At 39.6% G+C, this 20,336-nt stretch overlaps 1 protein-coding gene across 7 annotated transcripts in view; it reads right to left on the bottom strand.

Annotated features, from left to right (window-relative positions):
* Positions 1-20,336, bottom strand: part of Hecw1 (HECT, C2 and WW domain containing E3 ubiquitin protein ligase 1) — a 282,149-nt gene that overhangs the window by 102,989 nt on the left and 158,824 nt on the right. For all 7 annotated transcript variants that reach the window (XM_028859893.2, XM_028859900.2, XM_028859887.2 and 4 more), the window contains 3 exons: positions 18,850-18,944; positions 8,522-8,597; positions 5,161-5,330 (listed from right to left, as the gene is read on the bottom strand). In XM_028859893.2, coding sequence (XP_028715726.1) covers positions 5,161-5,330; positions 8,522-8,597; positions 18,850-18,944 — 341 coding nt within the window. The remainder of the gene's footprint in view (positions 1-5,160; positions 5,331-8,521; positions 8,598-18,849; positions 18,945-20,336) is intronic.

The following is a 20,336-nucleotide window of genomic DNA, read 5'->3' as shown; positions in this document are numbered from 1 at the left end:
AGAAACAAAGTGCTAGAGAGGCCCACAGAAATCCACAAAGATACCCCCACAATAGACTGTTGGCAATGGTCGAGAGACAGCCGGAACTGACCTACTCTGGTGATGGGATGGCCAAACACCCTAATAGTCATGCCAGAAACCCCATCCAACGACTGAGGGATCTGGATGCAAAGATCCATGGCTAGGCCCCTGGTGGAGCTCCGGGAGTCTAATTAGCAAGAAAGAGGAGGGTTTATGCGAGAATTGTTGAAACCAATGTTGGATAAAGCACAGAGACAAATAGCCAAACAAATGGAAACAAATAAACTATGAACCAAAGGCTGAGGGGCCCCCAACTGGATTAGGCCCTCTGAATAGGTGAGACAGTTGATTGGCTTGATTTGTTTGGGAGGCACCTAGGCAGTGGTACCAGGTCCTGGGCTCATTGCATGAGTTGGCTGTTTGAAACCTGGGGCTTATACAGGGACGCTTGGCTCAGTCTTGGAGGAGGGGACTGGACTTGCTTGGACTGAGTTTACCAGGTTGATCTCAGTCCTCGGGGGAGGCTTTGTCCTGGAGGGGGTGGGAATGGAGGGTGGGCTGGGGGAAGGGGAGCGGGCAGGAGGGGTGAGAACAAGGGAATCCATGGCTGATATGTAGAACTGAATGGTATTGTAAAATAAAAGAAAAAAAAAAAGAAAAAGTAATCTCCAACTTTATATGGAAACACTAAAATTCCAGGATAGCTAAAATAATCCTGAATAATAAAAAAACTATTAGAGCTACCACCATCCCAGATTTTAATTGTACTGCACAACTATAGTAATAAGAACAGCATGGTACTGGCATGAAAGCCAACACTTTGATCAATGGAACTGGACTGAAGATCCAGACATAAGTCCACACAACTATGAACACTCGATTTTTGACAAAGAAGCCAAAAGTATACACCAGAGAACAAGCAGCATCTTCAACAAACGGTGCTGGTCAAAGTAGATGGCTGTGTGTGGAAGAATCCAAATAGATCTGCCCTGCACAAAACTCAACTCCAAATGGATCATCAACCTCAACACAAGAGTGTAATATTAGAGAAAGTCAGGGAATGAGCTTTAATTCATTGTCAGAGGAAAAGACCAACAATTAATACATGGGACCTAATGGACCCTGAAAAGCTGTATGACAAAAGACACCATCATTTGGGCAAAGTGGTAGGTTCCAGAAAGGGAAATGGCCCTTACCAATTATACATCTGATAGTGGTTATTATATAAACTATATAAAGGATTAAAAATACTGCTCCTTAAGAAAAATAGAGAACTCAACTAAAAACAGGGTACAGAAATAAAGAGAACTCCCAAAAGACTAGACACAATTGGCTGGAAAACAAAGAAATTTTTAGCATCCTTAACCATCAGGGAAATGTAAATTAAAATTACTTAAGACTTCATCTTACTGCGGTCAGAATGGCCAAGATAAACAAAACAAGTATCAGTAAATGCTGGAGAGAATGCATGGAAGAGGGAACATTTATTCAGGGCTGGCGGCACTGTAAACTGGAACAGTTACTATGGAAATCAGTGTGGTGGTTTATCAGGAAGCTGGGTATCAGTTTACTTCAAGATCCAGCTATACTACTCTTGGGCGTATATATCTTATTGCAGAGATACTTGCTTACCCATGTTTACTGCTGCTCAGTTCATAACAGGCCCAAACTGGAAACAGCCTAGTTGTCTATCAGCTGATGAATGGAGAATGAAAATGTGGTGTATTTACATAGTGGGATAATATTAATCTATTAAGAAAAATGAAATTATAAAATTTAGAGGTAAATGGATGGAGCTAGGAAAAAGTCATCCTGAGTAAGGTAGCCCAGGTCTCCAAAGGCAAATGAATGTTTTTTCTTATGTGTGGGTATTAGCTTTTAAGCCTTTAATATATGTGCTATAATTTGAATAACCACAGAAGTTAGGTACCCAGTAGGATCTAAGGGGTAAGAGAGGATCTCCCAAGGAAGGGGAAATAGAATATATTGTAGTGGAGAGACAAAGAGGAAGCTAGAATATGAGAGTAAATGAGGAAAGGGTAGGAAGAGAAGGGCAAAGGAGGAAATAGAGGGAGAGACAACTAATACTAGAGGCCATTTGAAAAACCATATGAAAACCTATTACTGTAGAAGCTTCTAAAACATATACACATATGAAAGGAATATAAATGAAGTCAACAAATAATAGGGGAGAGAATACCCCATCTAGACATCTTATGCCACCAAGTAAAACTCCCAGTGCCAGAAATTTGCCACATCTTGTTGATTCTTTGGTCAAAAGGGTACCATCGCAGGCTATTTACGAGGTTATTGGTTGCCCTCCACAACCTTACGGTAAGGCCCCATTGCTGAAGACAACACTTACGTTTGTCATTGAACACTGAGAATTGAGCTCGTGTCTAATTAGAAGCTTCACATATACCAACTAGCAACTTGTACTACTAGTAACTCGGCGGTACTGGAAGTTACTCTGCAGACTATTAGAGGAGAAAAGTCATCATCAGTGTCACCCAGCTACAATCCCTGCTGCTTACAATCATGACCTGCCTGTAAGATACACTGGCGCAATAGTGGCGCAAACATTAGGAGTAAACGTCTACTTTCGGATCAGACTTAAGGCCCAACCCATGAGGTAGAATCCACGCTTGGCATTGTGAAAGTGGTCAAGAGCACGAGGCCAAATAGGTCACAGAACTAGCAGAAAACCTGTTACTATTATTCTGCTAAAGGACTCCTAATTCTGCTAAACCTGCTACTATTATTCTGCTAAAGGAACACAGCAATAAAATGACTCTGAATGCCATTCTGGTATAACCACGGATCAGTGCCTTTCTCAACCCATATCAGAGAAGCTTCTTTTTGGAGTAGATGGAAATTAACACACAGACCCACACCTGCAGGATATACATAGAGTGAGAGACTTGATAGCACTCAGTCCTAAATGGTATGCTTTCAACAAAGCCCTTCCCTCAAGGCTCAAGGATCTATACAGAAGAGGAGGTGCAAGGATTGTTAGAACCAGAGGCCACATGACTCCAAGAAAACAGTCTTCCAGACGCAATAGCACTAATTCACGTATGAACTAAGAATGACTGTGGCAGCACACACGAGACCTTCACAGGCTCAGGTCAAATGAGGTGCTGGCACTGAGAGGGGGAAGTAGACAGGGGGTCTCACTCCTAAGGAAGAAGCTAGCTGCAATTGATACCCACTGGCAAAGTGAAGATCAGTTTTCTTCAGTGGAGTGTCACAGGGTATAGTAACCACACTTCAGGACAGGCCCCATGCCAAGAAGCAGTTGGCCTACACAAAACAAACTCAATGGTATTTTTATGCACTTTTTGGGGGCATATTTTGCCTTATTGGTCTTCTGCTTATTTATTGTGATTTTTAATTTTTGGGTTTCTTGTTTTTATTGTATTTTGTATTTTTTTGTATTGTATTTTTTATATAATGGTGGATATAAGTAGATGGGTGAAGATATTACAAGGCTTGAAAGATAACTGATGACTCAAAATTACAAAATTGTTCACAGGTCAAATTAGGCTTTGAGCCGAGTTCTGTGTCTGCACAGCTACACTTTCACTTTCTGCATTTTTGCTCATCCACTCCTGCCCTAAGTTTCCTGTGCCTCCATCCACACAGTTGCCAAGTTGTGTTCTCAAGTGATCAGCTGAAAGTCCAGGAGCCAAACAGGCTAAGTGAGACAAGTTCCTACATGTTCTCTAGGAGAGGAGATAGTTACTTGAGGCCCAGCATCATACATGATTTGTTGAAGAATTCCTAACTCCTGGCTGGTGGAGGAGACACACTTAGAAGTAGAGAAGGTCCTTTACCAACACAATGAAGTATTCAATACTGTAAGCAAGCTGCACACCACTGTTCAAACCACCAAGATGAGATGAAAAATTAGGTTTCATATTTATTTAAATCGAGCAACGCACAACCAAATTAGGAATATTCTAGAGATGACTGATTTGTCTACTCCAGGAAGCTGATGATTTTGGTATCTCTGGAAGTCATCCAGAGGACCCCATTTATAGTTTGGAGCTCTTGATGATGACAGCATGGGGGTAACTGTGGAGAAATGGGACTAATCATGCTTAAATGTGCTTTTCCTGCTTGTAGGCACCTGTTCTGAATCATAAAAGAAACCACTGGTGATGTGGCAGAAAAATAGCAAGTTCTAACTCTAGTTAAGTATGAATGAAAGGGATTTACTGATAAGCTTGCTTAGAAAATATTAAGTCACATTGAAATAAAAACTTTAGCTAAAAGGCTCTGCCTCGATATGTAAGTTTCAGATAGGTAACACACTAACCAGTTTCTCTTGGACAACAGAAAAAGATAAAAAATGAATTAAAGTTACATTTCGGACTTGAGGTTGGATAAAGTCTGCTGAGCTCTGCTTTATTACAAGCCGCTCATCAAAACTGCTTGCTCTTATCTGGAAAGGTAAACATTTGCCAGACAGCCCTGAGGAAAGGTCAGTTTTCCACAGCTATAGATCTTGAGAGCTGCTTCCCACAGCTCTTCAAATAAGTAAAAGACTTTGTTAGCGGAAAAACATCTTATTGATAATTGCTCAGAAAATGGAACGTTTGGCAGGAACCTAAAAGTTACCTGCAGATGAAAATTTATGTAAGATTATAACACCCTGTATAAACTGTGAAAAGCTCAGATCAAGGCTGGTCCCTGCTGAGCATTGACTAGGACCCCAGTGTCTCTCTCTCTCTCTCTCTCTCTCTCTCTCTCTCTCTCTCTCTCTCTCTCTCTCTCTCTCTCTCTCTCCCTCTCCCCCTCTCCCCCTCCCTCTCTCCCTCTCCTCTTTCCTTTTCTTCCCTTTGTTCTTTTTAAATCTCTGGATGCCTGAATTGAGTTTTGGGTTGGAGGGAGGGTATTCTCCCATTACACTCAAAGTATCTGTGGCAGAGCATTACCAGATGCTGCCTGGGACAGTAATTCCAGACCTTGGAGTTGAAGCTCTCAGAGAGAACATGACTCCCTACTAAGGCCTGAGTCTTATGGCCATGAGTTTAAGAAGAGAATTTATGCTCCACAAGAAAATGAGCACGGGGTGAGCGCATCATTACTCATTTTAGTTTGATCCTTTCAGCATCCCCCCTCCCTAGCACTCACCTCTGCCTGCCAGATGGGGTTCACAGTGTTGCCTCTGATCGTGGATCTCCTCTCCTGTCCATGATGAGGGAGGGCGGGAAAGATGCTGTGTTTCCCAGGCTGAATGGAAATCTTCAGATAAGGGTCTGGGTTGAAAAACATCCCTTTCTTCAACCCCATGGCCTGGAAATCTATAAAATAAACGACATTTTATTTAAGTATGTTTTAATGAAGTTGAGCACCTACAGGTCCTAGGCAAGAACAAACAGAACATGCTGGGGTGGTTTAAATGAGAAATGTGCCCCATAGTTTCAGATATTTAAACATGTGTCCCCAGTTGGTGGCATTGTTTGGGCAGGTTTTGAGAGGTGCAAGATGTCACTAGGGACAGGCTTTGAGAGTTCTGGTCCTCACCTCCAGTTCACCCTCTGCTTGGTGTTTACAATTAAAGATGTGACCTCCTCAGCTTTCTGATCCAGCCACCTGCTGCGATTCCTCCCTGCCATAATGGACTCTTTTCCTTCTGGAACCCTAAGTTCAAAATAACTCTTCCGTAAGTTGCTTTTGGTAATGTTATTTTATTACAGCAATAGAAAAGTAACTAATATACATGTGAAACTTTTTGTTTTTACAATGTTTAGACAATTTTCCATCTTATTACCAACAAGGACTGATGTGTATATGCACAGAATATTATTTGGAACATTTCCTGGCATATGTTAAGTTGTATTTGGGAAAGAAATCCTTTTAATATGTCAATTCAACTGGTACTGTGGACATTTATTTTTAATGAGAGGACTATTGACCCCGACTGGACTGGATGGCTGCTGCTCCACAAACAGATTAAGAGGAAAGGAATGGGTGAGAGGTTGAGGGTCACCCAAGGTGTTGGACATGGAAGAAAACTGACTGGAAATGTGGTAGATCAAAGGTACAAAGTTGTTTCATAGGGCAAAGGTGTAAGAAAACCGAGGGCAGTAGTTTTACAATAAATGTGGATTTCACTGAGTAAGGATAAATAGAAAAAAAGGGTTTGAAAGAGCAGACAACCATGGAAAAAGAGTAAGTGCAGCCTCCATGGAGCTAGGCACTCACTCACAACCAGAGGTTTGAGAAACCATGATGTCAGGAAGAGGAGACCATGGCAATTGACCTGTCTAACTTAAGATGTTTTATTACAAGTAATTTCATGTTGTAGATGGAGAGTCTATTTTGAATGCACGTTCTTCAGTTGTTCTTACTCTTTTTTTCCTACATATCCTTCAAGTCAAACTTTCTATTATTTCTTCCTGAAAATTCTTGTCATCCTGGTGTTTCTCAGTCTCCATGGTTGTCTAACTGTTTGTTAGAATCCTTGTCTCTTATTTTATACTCAGAGCCACCTGTCTGTGTCTTGTCAGCTTTTTGATATTCTTGCTTGCTTCTCTGTTGCAGTTTTTAAAACATGGACCACAAACAACATGATGATGAAAGGGTTTACCTGACTGACTTACATGTTCTGTTCTTTTATACTTGTAATGACAATGTAATTTCAGATTTACAAGAATTTGGTAAAGAATGCAAAGATTTCCTATAGTCCCTTACTTAGTTTTTCCATTGTTAATGTATTACAGAACCAGTAGAGTCATGAAAACTAAAAAGTAACTTACTCTTTGATGTTCATTAATTTTCTCTAAATTGAAGCATTCCCTCCTGAAGGGAGGAGTAAGGGAGACTTAGGAAGTAAACAACCTTGTAAGTCCTGCAAGGCTGAAACATAAATGATTCACATGGTCTGCACTCAGAGATCCTAGAAGCAGAAAACAGTTGGCCGGAGAAGAGAATCTCTGCACAGTGGAGCTTCCTGGACAATATTCTCCACCTGTGCTGCCTGGGCATCCTGCAGAAGGCTCTAGTAATGCAGCTGTCTTGAGCTGTCACCCATGACAAGGTAGGCTTTTCAGTGATGCAGCTGCACTGAGCTGCCCATGCTCTTTTAAGTGTCCCCAATCAACTAATTCACTTGCTAGGCTGACTTCAGTAGAATGGCTACTTTGATCTGCCATCAATTCCCCTGCCAGGGTTAATAGACCTTTCTTCACATCTCCCCAGGAAAAGCTTCACCCAACACTCAACTATTAATGTTTTAAATTGCCTAAATTAAGATGGACTTTATTTGGATTCTCCCCTCAAATGTACTGTTTTGGCTGGCTCGGCTTTGATCTGCTCTGCTTTAGTGGGTTGACTGCAAGTTCTGTTTAGAATTGGATGGCTGCTGCTCTCCTCTGGCTTCCTCTACTTGCCCTCGGTAGACTGTTAATGCTGCTATTAAGACAATAGCTTCCCTTCCCCCTGTGTCAAAACACTTCCACATTTATGACTGACTGAATTTCCATTATTCTTACTTATTCAAGGGGAATCGCCTGTTTTATTTTAACTTCACCTCCACAGGTGAGGAAAACCAGGCACAAAGAGATTGAATAACTTGAAGCTTGTAGAAGTGGTTGGCATTCTTGTTCACTATACATGGTGGTTTGAATGAGAAATGTCTGCCATATGTGGTGATATTGTGTTCCCCAATATATCATGCACCTAATAAATTTATCTGGGGCCAGAGAACAGAACAGCTACTACACAGACATAGAGGCCAGAAAATGGTGGCACTCACACCTTTAATCCTAGCCTTCTGGAGGTAGAGATCCATTTGGATCTCTGTGAGTTCAAAGTCACACTGGAAATAGCCAGGCATAGTGACTCACACCTTTAATCCCAGGAAGTAGTGGCAGAAAGCAGAAAGGTATATAAGGTGTGAAAACCAGGAACTAGGCTGGTTAAGTTTTTAGGTTTTTGAGCAACAGTTCAGCTGAGATTCATTCTGGATGAGGACTCAGAGGCTTCCAGTCTGAGGAAACAGGTAAGTTCCTCTAGCTGAGGAACTGGTAAGGTGAGGTGGTTGTGGCTTGTTCTGCTTCTCTGATCTTCCAGCATTCACCTCAATTCACTGGCTCCAGGTTTATTTTCATTAGTAAGACCTTCTAAGATTCGTGTAACAGCCATAAGCTCAGGCATTTGAACACTTGGGTCCTAGTAGTTGGTGCTGTCTGGAGAGGGTCATAGTGAGGTGCAGACCTGCTGCAGTGGGTTTAAGAGTTTAAGTCCTTGTCCCATTTCCAGTTCCTCTGGCTTCCTGCTTGGGGTGAGTGATGAGATTTCTCTGCTTCTTGAAACTCTCACATTGCCTGCTGTTTGCTGTCATGCCTTCACCTTGCCATCATGGGCTAGTATCCTTCTAGAACTGTAAGCTAAAATGAACACTTTCTTCTTTAAGTTGGCATGGTGTTTTATGACACCACCAGAAAGTAGCTAATGCTCTGCATAAGGCTCCTAGGTGAGCAACACGTACCTGAGAGAGAGAAGCTGATCAGCCTCCTACTCCCTTGACTTTGCACAGTTTCTTCGGAGCCAATGCCTTTAAAAATCTGTAAGAACAAGGAAAGATGGAAGACAGACAAAACCAACATAGAAAGAGATACTATAGTATAGTAAGGGGCACTGAAATGCTAACAGGACCGATCTGCAACAGGCTGGTCAGCCCCCTTGTGCTATCTCATGTGTCTTTTCTGTAATCAAATTCCTCCCCTCTCCCTTCTGTACTGTAAGTGGCTTTTGGGAAATTCTGATCTGTGGGAAGGAATTCTGCTTATGGGGCAATTTAGAAAACACTATTAAGCCAGCTTAATATAGACAATCAAAATATATGTCACTCTGGGTTACTCTTAAGGGGCAATCAAGGGGACAGAAGGGATATAGAACACTATGCTTAATCGAACTCGGGGCTCAATCTTTAGATGAATGTCTGCTTAGCTTGTTTATGGATACTTGTGGTTGTTTTAAATAAGAATGAGCCTCATAAGCTCATAGATTTGATTGCTTGGTTAAGAGGGGGTGACACTATTAGGAGGCATGGCCTTGTTGGAGTAGATGTGGAATTGTTGGAGGAAGTGTGTCACTAGGGGTGGGCTTTGGGGTTTCAAATGCTCAAGCCAGGACCAGTGTTTCTCTCTTCCTGCTGCCTGCCAATCCAGATGTAGAACTCTCAGCTACCTCTCCAACAACATGTCTGCCTGCGTGCTGCCATGCTTTCTGACATGACCATAATGGACTAAGCCTCTGAATGTAAGTAAGCCACAACTAAATGCTTTCTTTTATAAGAGTTGCCAAGGTCATGGCACATATTCACAGCAACAGAACACTAATGGAGACAATCCTGCATACCGACTGACTTGATGAAAGGGTAGAATGAATGGAATCCTTTCCCTTTCCTGTATGTGAATGTGAATTCCTGTATGTGAATTTCCTGTATGTTCTTTTCAGTAGGAACAAATGGGTGGTAAGCATAGTACACATAGTACACTGTGTCCTTAGAATGTCTGATTAAAAAAAAAACTCTAAAAGGAGTATTCAGAAAATTATGATATTAAGCTAATTCTGGCCATCTCTGAAATAGAATGGCTTTCATTTGGGGTGGGCTAGCCCACTAAGGAGGCATTAAAATTCTTAAATGTACAAACAAAAAGGGAAGAGGGTATGTGTGAAATATTTTAGATAAAGATAGATTTTTATGATAAAGTAAGCATTATCCTAAAGATGAATGTATGTGTGTATGTGCGCGCGCACACACACACACTCACACACACACAATGAAAACAAAACCAGAAATGCTTAAAGCCATATCAGAAAGGTCTAAATAAGTTATACAAGGCTTGTAGATGATGGGACTTAGGACATAAATGTTTAATAATCAAAGTTTATTAGAATCCCTAAGGTTGTAACAATCTATTAATGGTAACAAAAGTTGACTTAAATGTTGTTGTTGTATGTCTAATCAAGGTAATTAAGTTTTTGCTAACTTTGTTGAACTTTCATTACTTGAGAAAACTGAGTCATAGTAAAATCCAAGATTTATTTAAAACTGTTTTGTTTGTTTTTTTTTCTAAGCTTTGTCTAAAATTTACACAATTTAAAAATACAAAGCTGTCCTTCTGGTTGGTCAACAAAGCTTGACCTACACCGAAAAGGGTAAAAGGATCAAAAAGGATGTGCAATGTTTTGATCCTTGCCCTCCATGGTCAGCCAGGACCCAGAGGACAATGAGATTCCTCTGATAAGCTGTCTGGTCCTTCTGGTCAGAGAGGCCATGAAATGGCCAGAGACTAGACTGTAAGCAATGTGCATCTAACAATAGAGGAAGTCATTATGTGATATAATGTAAAAGTTATAATTATTTGGAGGTCCATACCATTGTTAAACAGGCATATGAGGATCTTTGATTTACTATGGTACTCAATAATGAAAGACACATGAATAGAAGGAGATAGTTAAGTAAAAAACTGGTAGACAGCCCATTGCCTCAAAGACAAATATATGAATATATATTGTAGTGTGTGTGTGTATGTTCGTCTGTCCGTCCGTCTGTCCGTGTGTCCATGTTCTCAATTACTGATGGAGTTTTATTTTTCTGAATTACTGGAGAAGTTGTAGTTTTTTTTTTTAATTACAAAGATGAGGGTATGCAAACTGAAAAATCAGCATGGTTCTGAAAACATACCTCTGTCTGTTACAGTAATTCCAACTTTGAAATTTAACCATATACACAATGGGTGTGTTATATGCTCTTAGGTAACTAGTAAGATTTTATAAGGAAGGAGTAGCATGACTTAGCAGCATGTTATGTAAGCTTGTGGATGTTTTATTCAATGAAAATAACAGCCTAGATAAATGCTTTTCTTTTCTTTTGATATTTGTGAGACAGTCTCCAGCAGTGTTGCCCAAGCTGGCCTTACATTACTGATCTGCATCCTAAAGCTGGGTTTGCAGGCATATGACTGTGTTAGCCCTTTTGTTTAGAGTTGGTCTGAGAAAATGTGTTTACCATAATGACAGTAATAGTTACTGTTAAACAATGAGAAAAACAATTCTTGAATGCTATTTTTAGAAAATATGTTCAAGGCACCATACTAAGGCTTTCCATAAATTAAAAAAAAATTTTTTCCACAACAATCTGAAGAGATGATATTAAAGCTTTGCCATTTCACAGATGAGAACGAACACAGGATCAAAGACTTTTAAGTAATTCCCTCAAAGTCTTATAGATGAAGCCAGCAGTAAAACCCAGATCACCTGGACTGTGTTCAAAGCCTGCAGCTGTCTTTAACTGCAACTTTGCCTCCAATATAAATGAGTTGATGTTAAAACATGGCAGAGATTAATCAATGTATTTAGTTAAAAGAAAAATATTATTTTGAGGGATAAAAATAAATAAAACAGAAAACCCTAACCATTAGAAAGGACTTGGTTGGCAATTTCCAAATGGGATTTCATGACAAAACTTACTAGGAGATCTGCATTTTAAATTGTTGAAATATTCCTATAAGCTAAAGTTTTTGTAACCACTAGTAAACACAGTGTACTTGATTCTTTAAACATGAATTGCAGCTCCCTAAATAATAAAATGTAAAGATTTATTTAAAAATACCTTGAAAAAGTAGTAACAATTTTGAAATTTCTAATACTTCCCAGTAATCAATTTATTATCCCTGAATCTCAAAGAACAACATGCCAGGAATTTAGAAATACCAAGAAACTTGCTTTTCTTCCCCCCACTGTATATAATAATATTAAAATGTACCATTGTTGTAGATTAGTCATACTTGAATAAATTTATTGGAATTAGATGAAACAGCTCTAAAGAAAAATGAAGTTAAAAATTGCAGGAAAATGGATGGACTTAGCAGGGTCATACACTCTCAGGAAGAAATAAAGCATGTTCTTTCTCAGATGCAGGGTTTAGCCAGCAACATCTACATATATGTAAATGTGGGTGCAGTATAACATGAATAAAAGAGAACAAAGAAAGCTAAATATAAGGGGATGAGGAAGGGCTGAATTCAGGTAATGAATGCGAGTTAGGAAAGAAGATATAAAGCAAATCGTTTTCTAGGTCTAATTCTGTCCTGGCTTTTTTGGGTTGTGGATAAGTGCATAAAATATATTTGGTACAGAAAGTATAGAATTTAATGTGAAGCTTCACACCTTATATTTGTAACAGCAATTCTAACTGTTTACAAGTTGCCTAAGTTGATGGACATTGGGTCTGCTGATGTGTGATGCTTTTATTTGCAAATTCTTCTTTTATGAAGAAAATTAAAAATAAATAAACAAATTAGATTTGGCCTTTGAGGAGAGGAGCATGATTAGCCTGACTGAAATTTGGGAGTAAAGGAAAAGTCTGCCTTTGAGTTCTCAGCTGGAAGAACATCTGTCCGTTAGCGTTCCTCTTAGACATTGCTTTCCCCTCCCACACTTAACTTTGTGGAACAGAGACAGAACTTAAAGTCACAATACTCAGAGAGTCTCATAAATATTCTGTGAGAAAAAAAATGTGAAATCATCTAGTAAATATTTTGGCAGCACTGACTGATCTTTGCATGTTAGTAAATCGTGGTTTTGATTTTAGCATAGGCTCTCAAGTTTGGACTCACTCTGTTTGACCTGTAGTATTTGACATATCTGCTTCAAATAAAAATGTATTCTAAAATTGCCTTCTGAGAAAGGCTAAAAGAAAGAGGTTTATGAGATAGAAAATAAAACTAGAATATTGTATGATTACTTCAGAACTCTTGCTGCACTGGTATAGCTGGGATTATTTCATTTAGAAACTAATTTTCATAATGTAATGGAATAAATAAGTCTTAGACTTGTCTCATCATAGGATTATGGATGAAATTTCTTTTTGTGTTCATTTAGATAATTGCCAGAGACATACCACAAATCTAAGTTGTGGGTGTCCAAGGGAGGAAGCGGAAAAACAGAATTAATTCACAAAAGCATATAAGGGACTGGGGAGATGACTCCGTGAGCGAAGTGTTTCCTGTGGAAGCGTGAAGACAGGGTTCTAGTGCTAGCTCCCACGTGCAAGTCCAGACAAGGCAGCAGGCAGCTGCAGTCCCAGCTCTATGGATGCAGAGACAGAGCTCTCAAATGTTCTGGTCTGAGAGCTCAACCTGCAATCCTCAGGTCCCAGTAAGAACCTCTCTAAAACAGCCCCTAAGGAATGACACCTGATGTTGCTCTCTGGCTTTCATGCATATCTGTACAATCATGTGCATGCATAAACATGCATGTTCAGTGAAATGTCTACTCAACATCCCCTGAGCATAGATAGAACACAAATTTTTTTTTTTTTTTTTTTTTGGTTTTTCGAGACAGGGTTTCTCTGTGTAGCTTTGTGCCTTTCCTGGAGCTCACTTGGTAGCCCAGGCTGGCCTCGAACTCACAGAGATCCGCCTGGCTCTGCCTCCCGAGTGCTGGGATTAAAGGCGTGCGCCACCACCGCCCGGCCAGAACACAAAATTTTTACTTTTTTATTTTTAAAAGACTCCTATGGTGGGCGCTACCGTTTAGATATTTCTTGAGTGTCCCATGATGGCTCTGCAGTAAAGGCTTTATCCTCAGTACATGTGGCCATTGAAAAGTTGTGAAAGTTTTAGGCTTTGAGCCTCGTAAAAAGATGTCAGGTTATTAGGAGTAGCTCTTGAATCAGCTATTGGGATGCCAACATCTTCTCTTTCTTTTACTCCCCAGCCATTATGATAAGAACAATGTTCTGTACAATGTCCTCACCTTCCATGACATTCTGCCTCACCTAGGACCCCAAGCAACAAGACTAACAACTGTAGAATAAATACTCCAAAACTATAAATCAAACAAAACTATGTTTAACTTCTAAATCTCAGGCATTTTGACACGGTAATAAAAAATATGTTGCTACTATTAAAATACAAGTCAAAAAATAAACGTAAACTTCCTACAAATTTCCCCAAATGTAAGGAATCTAGGTTTCTAGATAGAGATTGGACATGGAGACATGTTTAAGAACATGGCTATAGTGCTGTGAGTATGACAAAATCATAAAACCTGGCTAATTTTGATCAAACTGATTTGTGGAAATAATTTTAAACATTTCCCAAGTCTCTCTGTTGATAGAAGCAATTATTTATAAGCAAAATTAGTGGGAAAAAACACAGTTAAAGAAAACATGGCATTTTGGTATTATCTGCCATTCCAAGGCAGATAATCTGTCTAAGTCTCCTTTGGTCAGTGGGTTGGAAAAACCAATTTTTGAAGTAATGGTAAGACTAATCTAGTGTAACACAATTTTGATAGCATTGCCATGAAATCTTACTGTTAAAGACAATATAAGAAATACATTCTAGTCAGGCTGCGATGGTGCACGCCTTTAATCCCAGCACTCAGGAGGCAGAGCCAGTTGGATCTCTGTGAGTTCGAGGCTAGTCTGGTCTACAGATCGAGATCCAGGACAGATACCAAAAAGAAAAAAAAAAAGAAATACATTCTAGCATTATAGCAACTGTGAATCTGGGGGACACTCTGCCTCAGGTTTTGTGGCCCCAAATAAGGTAGCAATATAATGTAATCTTCCTGCCTTTCACTCTGGTGCCTTTTCCCAGTTGCAAGGATATCACTCTTGAGGCTGTTGGAGTTTGTTGCCCATTTTCTATGTTCAGAAGCTGTGGCCCTCCCAGGCCTTGGCATGGGAAGGAATGTACTGATAGTGTCTTGTAAGGCAGGTATGGGAAATTTGTGTTAGGGGTTATAAAGGGTCTTGTTGACAAGATGTACACCAAGGCCAGCTAGAGACTTAATCTTCACCCCTAAAGGAAATCAGAAGGCAGTGTAGAGTGAGGCGCTGCAGATGCCTCCATAGCATGGGGAAAGTCAGTATGAAAATCTTCTATCAGGGCATAGCCTTCATAATGCACTCAGGAAGTCTTCGGTGGACAATAGAGTGAGCTGTGGACAGACTACTATATATTGTACTTGAGAGATTGTAAATTCCTGCCCTTTGATGTACAATCAGAGATAGTAAAGTGTACCATGAGCTTATTAAGAGACAGGGAACACACTGGGAAAATGAGGTAAGGCAAGGATGCTGAAAAGAGAAACTTGTCTTAAAAAATTATTTTTGACAGAGAATAGGAGAAAATATAAAGCTTATTACAGGTGTCACCAATAAAATAACAAACATATTCTAACATGAAGTGCAGCAGGGCGTATGGAAAAACCAGCCCTGTGTTCTTTAGACCTAGCGAAGTGTAGATGGTTCTCCCCACGGTGCTTGTACCACTTCATGTCCTGTGTTTCTGTCCATTATGTCTCCCCTCCCCAGCCTTGCATCACCTCCCTTCCAGTCTTGGCAGTTCCCTTCACACTGCTTGGTTTAAACACATGCCACCTCCTTGTGAAGCCAACAGAGATGCTGCACCTTGTTAGACCTTCCCTTACACGCTAGCACAAGAAGCTTCATGCTCCACTCCAGCCCTGTGGGCTTCAGATAGTATTATCCTGGATGGTACAATAACTATGAGTTCTCAATTACAGGGCTTACACTTAATTTATGTGTACAGCAGTGTCTATAACCTTTTACAATAACAGGCTCTCAGCTATGCTTTAGACTGCCAAAGAGATGCGAGCCTAAGATCACCAAGAATAAATTGCAACCTAATTTTATAACAAGGATCACAATAGCTGCTGATGGCACAGATAAGGGAGATGAAAAAACTGATAAATATTTAGAATTTATTACTATTAAAATTTAAGTATTGGTTATACCAAAGGAACATTAGGCATCTTGTTTTCCTTCCTAAAGAACTACAGGTTGATTGTAGTCTTACAAACTAACTCAGTGGAATTTTGGATGTGATATAATGCCTATAGATAGTAACCCTCCCTAAAAAATTAATGTACTACCAGCAATAATCAGTGAGAAAATAGATTTTCAAAATTAATTGACAAATGGATTCAAGAAAACTTAGTTACATTTCCTCATTGAAGTAGTGTGGTTAAATTCCCAGATCAGATCTCCATAGCTTATTTGGATTCAGAAGTTCATTTGATTTTACCAATAACTGGCTTGTGTTGCAAAATAAAAGCTAGGTTTGGTTTCTATTACAACACTGCATACTGAAAGAAAGTAATAATTTTTTAAAATGACAATACACTTAAACCTGTAGTTAATTGAGAAGGAAGAGCATTTGTTTAAATATTTTTCTTGTCTGCCTTAATGTGCTAGAAATCAAATAGAGAAATGCAAAGAAAACAACCTTGAAAACAGACCATACTATCAAGAAATAAGGGCAAAAATAGCATAGTCACCCTAAAAACTAACTACACATTAAAATACCGTTTGAGGAAAGTTCCTTCTCAGCACTTCCATCGATCCTCCACATGCTCAGTGTTAATATGGCAGTGAGAACCCAGGGTTACTCTCTGTTCTCAGCATCACATGGGCTCAGGACTGGACTCTCACATTGTTTTGTTATACCGTTCATTGGGAGATAAAATACAGATCAAAGGAAAGATACCACCAAAGCCATACTTGGTGAATAAGTGAGGTTTTTTTGGGGGGGGTACCCACAGGAATATGGGTGATGGGTTGCTATCAGAAGAAATGATGCCATGACAGCATCACCAAAAGCCTCCTGCATCGTGAGTAAAAGTCCATGAGAGTTGGAAACTGTAGCACACTGCACAGCCTGCAGATGGCTCCACGGGTTGGAGAGTGTCCTTTCAAGGTACTTCCTTCTCTATTGGCCTAAGACTCAACCTTAGCAGCTAGCTAGCTTTCACAGTACTGGAAGGTGCTACACAAGCTACTGGAGAAGAAAGTTAATCATCAGTCTTACCCAGCTTGAACCCTGAATGCTATGATACTGACTGACCTGGGAAGATATTCCCACTGGCATTAATAGTGGCATGAACATTATTGGACTAACCAAACACTTTCTGATTGTATTTAAGACTTAATCTGCAGGATTCAACCTATAGTTGGCATCATTATCAGGCTAAGAATTTATGGCCAGACAAGTCATAGGCCCTAGGGGAGACCTTACTACTAATACTCTGCTAAATGGGCATAGTATTAAACTGACTCATTTTTACACCCATAGTCAATGCATTCTCATCCTTCATCTTAGAAGTTTCTATTTGCAGTGGATGGTGATTTACACAGTGAGCTACAACTGGTCAAGGTGCCGAGAATAATAGATCACAGCAGGCTCAGTCCTAAAGAGAACATGTATGCCATAGCCCATTCTGTAAGGTTCTGGGGTTATTGTGGAAGAGGGGGCAAAATGAGTATAAGAGCCTGAGGTGGTGGATAAATACAAGGAAACAGTGTCTTCTCGACACAACAGGGCAGCTACAATATGACCTCACCGTGGTGGTGACAGAGTATATAATGTCTATGCAAGCCCAAGCCAGATCAAATCCCAGTATGGAGTGAGGAGCGGGGCACACAATCTCATTCCAAGCTGTGGAGCTCTTGGCACATGATAGCTACTGAGAGGGGGAGAGTCAGTTTCCTTTAAGAACGTAGTCCCTGGTAAGTGGACCACTCTAGAGTGGAAAACCACACATCCAAAAACATTTAGGCAGCAAAAATCAGTCTTAAGCTGGGTGTGGTGGTACATGCTTTTAATTCCCGTGAGTGGTCTATGTAGCAAGTTCCAGGACAGCTAGGGCTATGTAGATGGAACCTGTCTCAAGAAAAAAAAAAAAAAGGAAGGAAGAAAGAAAACCACAATAACAAACCCTAAAAACAAAACAACAACAAATAGCCAAATAATTTGTCTTTAAAAAAAGGACAAAGTTATTAAAGTTGGATGGATAGGAAAGGTGAGTGAATTGGGGGAGAGTTAGAGAAACTGGTGACTATGATCAAAATAGGTTATATGAAACTCTAGAAGAACTAATCAGAAAAAAAAAACACTTCAGAGATAAAGACTAGACTACAATTCAGAAAAAGATAGCATCTATTCCTGTGGTACTGAATAGAACCACACAGTAGGGAACAGAAATGTCACTTAAATCCTGGATGCACAGCTGGACTTGGTGGCATACTCCTATGATGTCAGCACTCAGGAAGGATAGGAAGCATTATCAATGTAAATCCAAGGCTATCCTTGAATAGTTGGTTCTGGGACAGCTTGGGCTACATATTGAGACCATGTCTCAAAAGAATATAATCATCATTAACAACAAAACCAAAACATACAAAAGCAAATGAACAAAGGCAAATCGTGGATCTGGGATTCACTAACAGTGTGGCTTGAGGTCCATCGCTTGGACTCACTTGTTAGAGTTCTCATTTACCCAAAGAAAGGAGGTGAGAGTTTATCTTTTCTAGGCCCATCGTTTCATATGACTAAGATGAATCTGAGGTAATGCATTCCAATTAATTTATTTGTAAGTCTAAAGAAATTAAAACATCAAAAATATAAGTATTCAAAATCAGTGAATTATAAGCATGTTTCTTACAGACAGCCTCATACACTGTTACTAAGTATATCCCCATGGAAACGTCTTGCTAATGGAAATCCTGACTTCGCATTTCTCTAACATTCACATGGCTTGTACTTCAAAGAGGACAACTTTTGGTGTCATTTCTTATCACTAGTCTGAGGTGTGTGTGTGTGTGTGTGTGTGTGTGTGTTGTGCATTCTTAATTCATCTATCAATGTATCTTCATATATGTGTAGGTGTAAGTGCAGATATGTGCACATGGATGACTCTGCATACACACATGAAGAGAACAGGAAAGCAAAGAACCACATGAGCTGGGTCTGAGCAGGAAGAAGAATGGAGACTTACAGGAGCAGCTGAGTTTTTGACAGTGACACTGGGGGTTGTAGCTCGAAGGGCTCCACTCACTCCATGGTAGTATTTGAAGCAGATCTTCGTTTCAGCTGGAAGACAAAAATAAGATGGAGCCGAGTCACTGGGTATATTCTAGGAAGACACAGCCATAGCCCAAAGGGATCTCTCCAGCAATGCAAACCATTTCCTCCCATGAGCCAGTGGGCAATACTTGACAAGGATTGTTTACACATGGCCTCCTGGCCAGTCTGTTTTTCTAAAACTATGTCATAAAAAATTGTGTGGGCGTTGACATTTAACATTTAATATATAACCAAGTTAGATAAGTCTATTTCTTAAGCATCTTGGCATCCAGTCTACCTCACTGGACATTATTGGACATTATTACTTTAAAATCCATAGTTTTAAGATTTGAGGTAGCTTTATTTCTTGGCATTTCCTATCATATAATTCATTGCAATTAATATCTTGATAATTTTAAGAAATATTGAGAGGTTGTTGAAATACATAGAGAAAAACCATATTTCATAAACTCCTGTATTTATCAGTGATAACTTTTTTGGTATAGTTATGATGCAGATCTGTTTATAAATGGTAAGCAGAAAAGATATGCTTTTGTTAACTCCCACGGGCTGTGTTTGAATTTACAGTCGGTGAGATAATGAACAAGTCACTTAACTTCCGTTTATCCTAGATTCTTCGTATGTAAATGGAACATTACCCTATAAGGTGTTGGTTGAGCAAACAAAAACACTTAGAGTCCAGTTAAGTGTTCAGGAAATGTCAGCGATGGTAGGATATGAGGATCGAATCGTGACGGGATTCCATTGCTTTCTGAGAGTTGATTCTGCAGTGAGAAAGAAATCTTCAAGCAACATGCCCTTAGTTTAGTAGATAGTGACCGGTGTTTGCACCTCACTGTTTCACATAATGCTTTTTTAAAAAATTTTTAATTAAAAATTTGTAGGTTGTGTCTTAGTCTACTACAACCTATTAATTTTGTTTTTAGGAGTCTTCAGTTTGTAAAGCTGAACAGATTTATGGTTTATAAACATTTCCCTATTTTGGGCATTATTTTTGAAAATAAAAAACTTTTAGCAAACTGTTGTTCAAGTTTGAATGTGTAATACAATAACAATTGCTGGTTACCTGTCCAAAACACATTCTCCTTTTTATGCTTAACAATAGAATCTCAGGTTTATGTTGGATGATAATGTCTAGCTGGCTATACATTTTACAGTTGTCCTTGGAGACAATATCTGTGTTACTTGCTACTGCCATTTTGATGTTTTCCTGGCTTAAAGTCAAACTTAAACCTAGCCAACACAGAAAGCCTTTTTGGTATAGAAGAAATGGTTACTGCCATGTTCTCCTATTGGCTAGAAAACATGAGTAGTTCTAGGATTCTTTCTTTCTGTGGCCATGTTTCCAAACAGCACTTTATACTTCAAGAAACACATAATGTCAGATTCTCATCACCT

Source organism: Peromyscus leucopus, chromosome 5 (genome assembly GCF_004664715.2).
Source record: "Peromyscus leucopus breed LL Stock chromosome 5, UCI_PerLeu_2.1, whole genome shotgun sequence".
NCBI classification, from domain to species: Eukaryota; Metazoa; Chordata; class Mammalia; order Rodentia; family Cricetidae; genus Peromyscus; species Peromyscus leucopus.
The sequence above is the reverse complement of the archived record's forward strand: the minus strand, read 5'-3'. Positions and strand labels throughout refer to the sequence as shown.